General features: G+C 64.4%; 1 protein-coding gene across 1 annotated transcript; it reads right to left on the bottom strand.

Annotated features, from left to right (window-relative positions):
* Window positions 1-1,458: 1,458 nt before the first annotated feature.
* On the bottom strand, window positions 1,459-2,148 carry EMIHUDRAFT_254918 (hypothetical protein; the record flags this gene model as incomplete). Its single annotated transcript, XM_005775990.1, has 1 exon — window positions 1,459-2,148. The coding sequence occupies one exon, from the start codon at window positions 2,146-2,148 to the stop codon at window positions 1,459-1,461; it is 690 nt and encodes a 229-aa protein (XP_005776047.1).
* Window positions 2,149-2,212: the final 64 nt, after the last annotated feature.

Below are 2,212 nucleotides of genomic sequence, written 5' to 3'. Positions count from 1 at the left end.
TTGCCTGCGCCCTGGCCGCCATGCCGCGCACGCGCGCGCACGCCCGCGCACGCCGCGCACGCGCGCGCACGTGCGCGCACGTGCGCGCACGTGTGCGCACGCGGCACTACGCGGCACTACGCAGCACTACGCGCCCGCCCGCGCACGCCCGCGCACGCCCGCGCACGCCCGCGCGCACGCCCGCGCGCACGCCGCACTACGCGGCACTGCCCAGGTTCCCTCACGCTCAGATTCCCTCACGCTCAGATTCCCTCACGCTCAGATTCCGTGCAAGGGGGTGCCGAGGTATGCCGCAGGCCGGGATGGAGTGAGATCTTGCGGGGCAGGGCGTAGGCTAGCGCATGAGGGCGCAGGCAAGTGCCCGAGGGTATGGGGGTGGGCGCCACCCTGGGGCTACCCGTAGCATTGTCGGCTCAGTGATGGGTATCCACAGCCGCTTCGGTTGCCACCTCCGCCCTCGCCACCCCCGCCCACGCGGCGCCCGCGATCGGGGCTGGGGCGGGACCGGACGAGGTGGAGGCCGGGCAAGCCTCGACAAGCTGGGACCCGCTCGTGATCGGTGAGGAGGATCCGCTCCGCCATCTACAGATGCGGCCGGACGGCGACAACCAAACGACGAGGCTGCCTTGATTGAGAAGAAATCGAACGAGATCTCTGCGGGACACCAGTGGATTTGTTGGAGTGGAGATCGTAGATGCCGGTCAGAGCTAGGGTCAGAGATATCCATCACACAGCATCTCTCACAAAACTCAGAGATCTTTAACTGAACGTAGAGATCTTGAGCCGCCGCCATCGGCACCTCGAGACATCAGCACTCAGGCCGGAGGCGGAGATATTGACTTCGTTCGCGCCAAAGGCGCCTAGCTAGTGCTAGATAGAGAATCGTGTGGGCCGCAGGGATGGTGGACTAACGTTAACACGAGTAATGGAGAAGTCTGTCCGCGCCTAAGGATTCTGCCTTTCCTATTCTGCTCTACTACACAAGGATTCTTGCTATTCTACCTCTCACTAGATTCCCCTTCCCAGGTTCCTCTTCTGCTCAGATATTATGATTCTCTCCCCAGACTCTCCCATCTTGGCCCCGCTTTCAGCTTCCTGATTCTCCATTCTCGTTTCCTCCGCTTCCTTTCCGATTCTCTAGGGCAGCCAGAGCCAATTCCTGATTCTGCTCCCCCCTCCCGATTCTCCTGTCTCTCTTCCTATTCTTGATGCTCCATTTGATTCCTGATTCCTGATTCCTGATTTGTCGGATCGCCCACATTTTGACCGGGATTCTGATTCCTGATTCCTGATTCCTGATTCCTGATTCCAACATTTTGACCGGGATTCTGATTCCTGATTCCTGATTCCTGATTCCTGATTCCTCGGAGTTACGCATTTCGGCGGGATCCTATGTTGGCCTGACTCTCCGAACTCCTGAGCCGATATTGCGTGTGCGCGGGGCTTCACACAGCTCACTCAAACTTCGCCCGCGGCAGCAAGGAACGGGCACTCGACCAGGTCGCACTCGGCCGACTCGAGCCGCAGCCCCGCCGCCGTCACCGCGGAGCCGGCCGCAAACGGGGCGGTGCACGCCTCGAGCGAGCGGTACTCGTTGGGGAAGTTGGTGGCGCGGTGCACCTCCTCGCCGGCCACCTCGAGCCACAGCTCGGAGAAGGTCGGGTGCATCGCCTGCGCCACCCGCCTCGACGTGCCCAGGTACTGCCCCTCCCCGTCGGTCGCAAAGTTGGCGACCACGAGCTGGCCGCCCGGCTTGATCTCGGCGGCGCGCTGCAGCAGGATGGCCTCCCAGTCGGCGGCGGCCTGCGCGGCGAAGGCCTCGCGCGCCGCCGCGTCGGCGGAGCAGGCCGAGTGCAGCGCGTCCGGCACGCCGCACGGGACGTCGGTCAGCCAGTGCATCGCCGTCGCGCAAAACGCGAGGTCGATCGAGCTGGGCGCAAAGCAGCGCTCGTAGAAGGAGGCGCCGCTGGCGAGGACGTAGACGTTGCCGATGGAGCCGTCCATGTAGGTGGGCACCGACGGGCTCGGCAGCGCGCCGCTCGTCAGCTGAAACACGCTCTGCCAGTCGTTGAGCGCCTGGTCCTCGTAGTGCACGACCACCGGCGCCTCGGGCTCGGCCTCGCGCACGGACGCGACGATGGCGCGCATGAGCGGGAGGCTGGTGCCCGCGTCGGCGGTGCCAAAGTCGGCGATCGCGAACGGCGCGGCGTTG

The sequence above is a fragment of the Emiliania huxleyi genome (genome assembly GCF_000372725.1).
Source record: "Emiliania huxleyi CCMP1516 unplaced genomic scaffold EMIHUscaffold_2878, whole genome shotgun sequence".
Classification (NCBI taxonomy): domain Eukaryota; phylum Haptophyta; order Isochrysidales; family Noelaerhabdaceae; genus Emiliania; species Emiliania huxleyi.
This window is presented reverse-complemented; position numbering and strand designations above follow the sequence as displayed.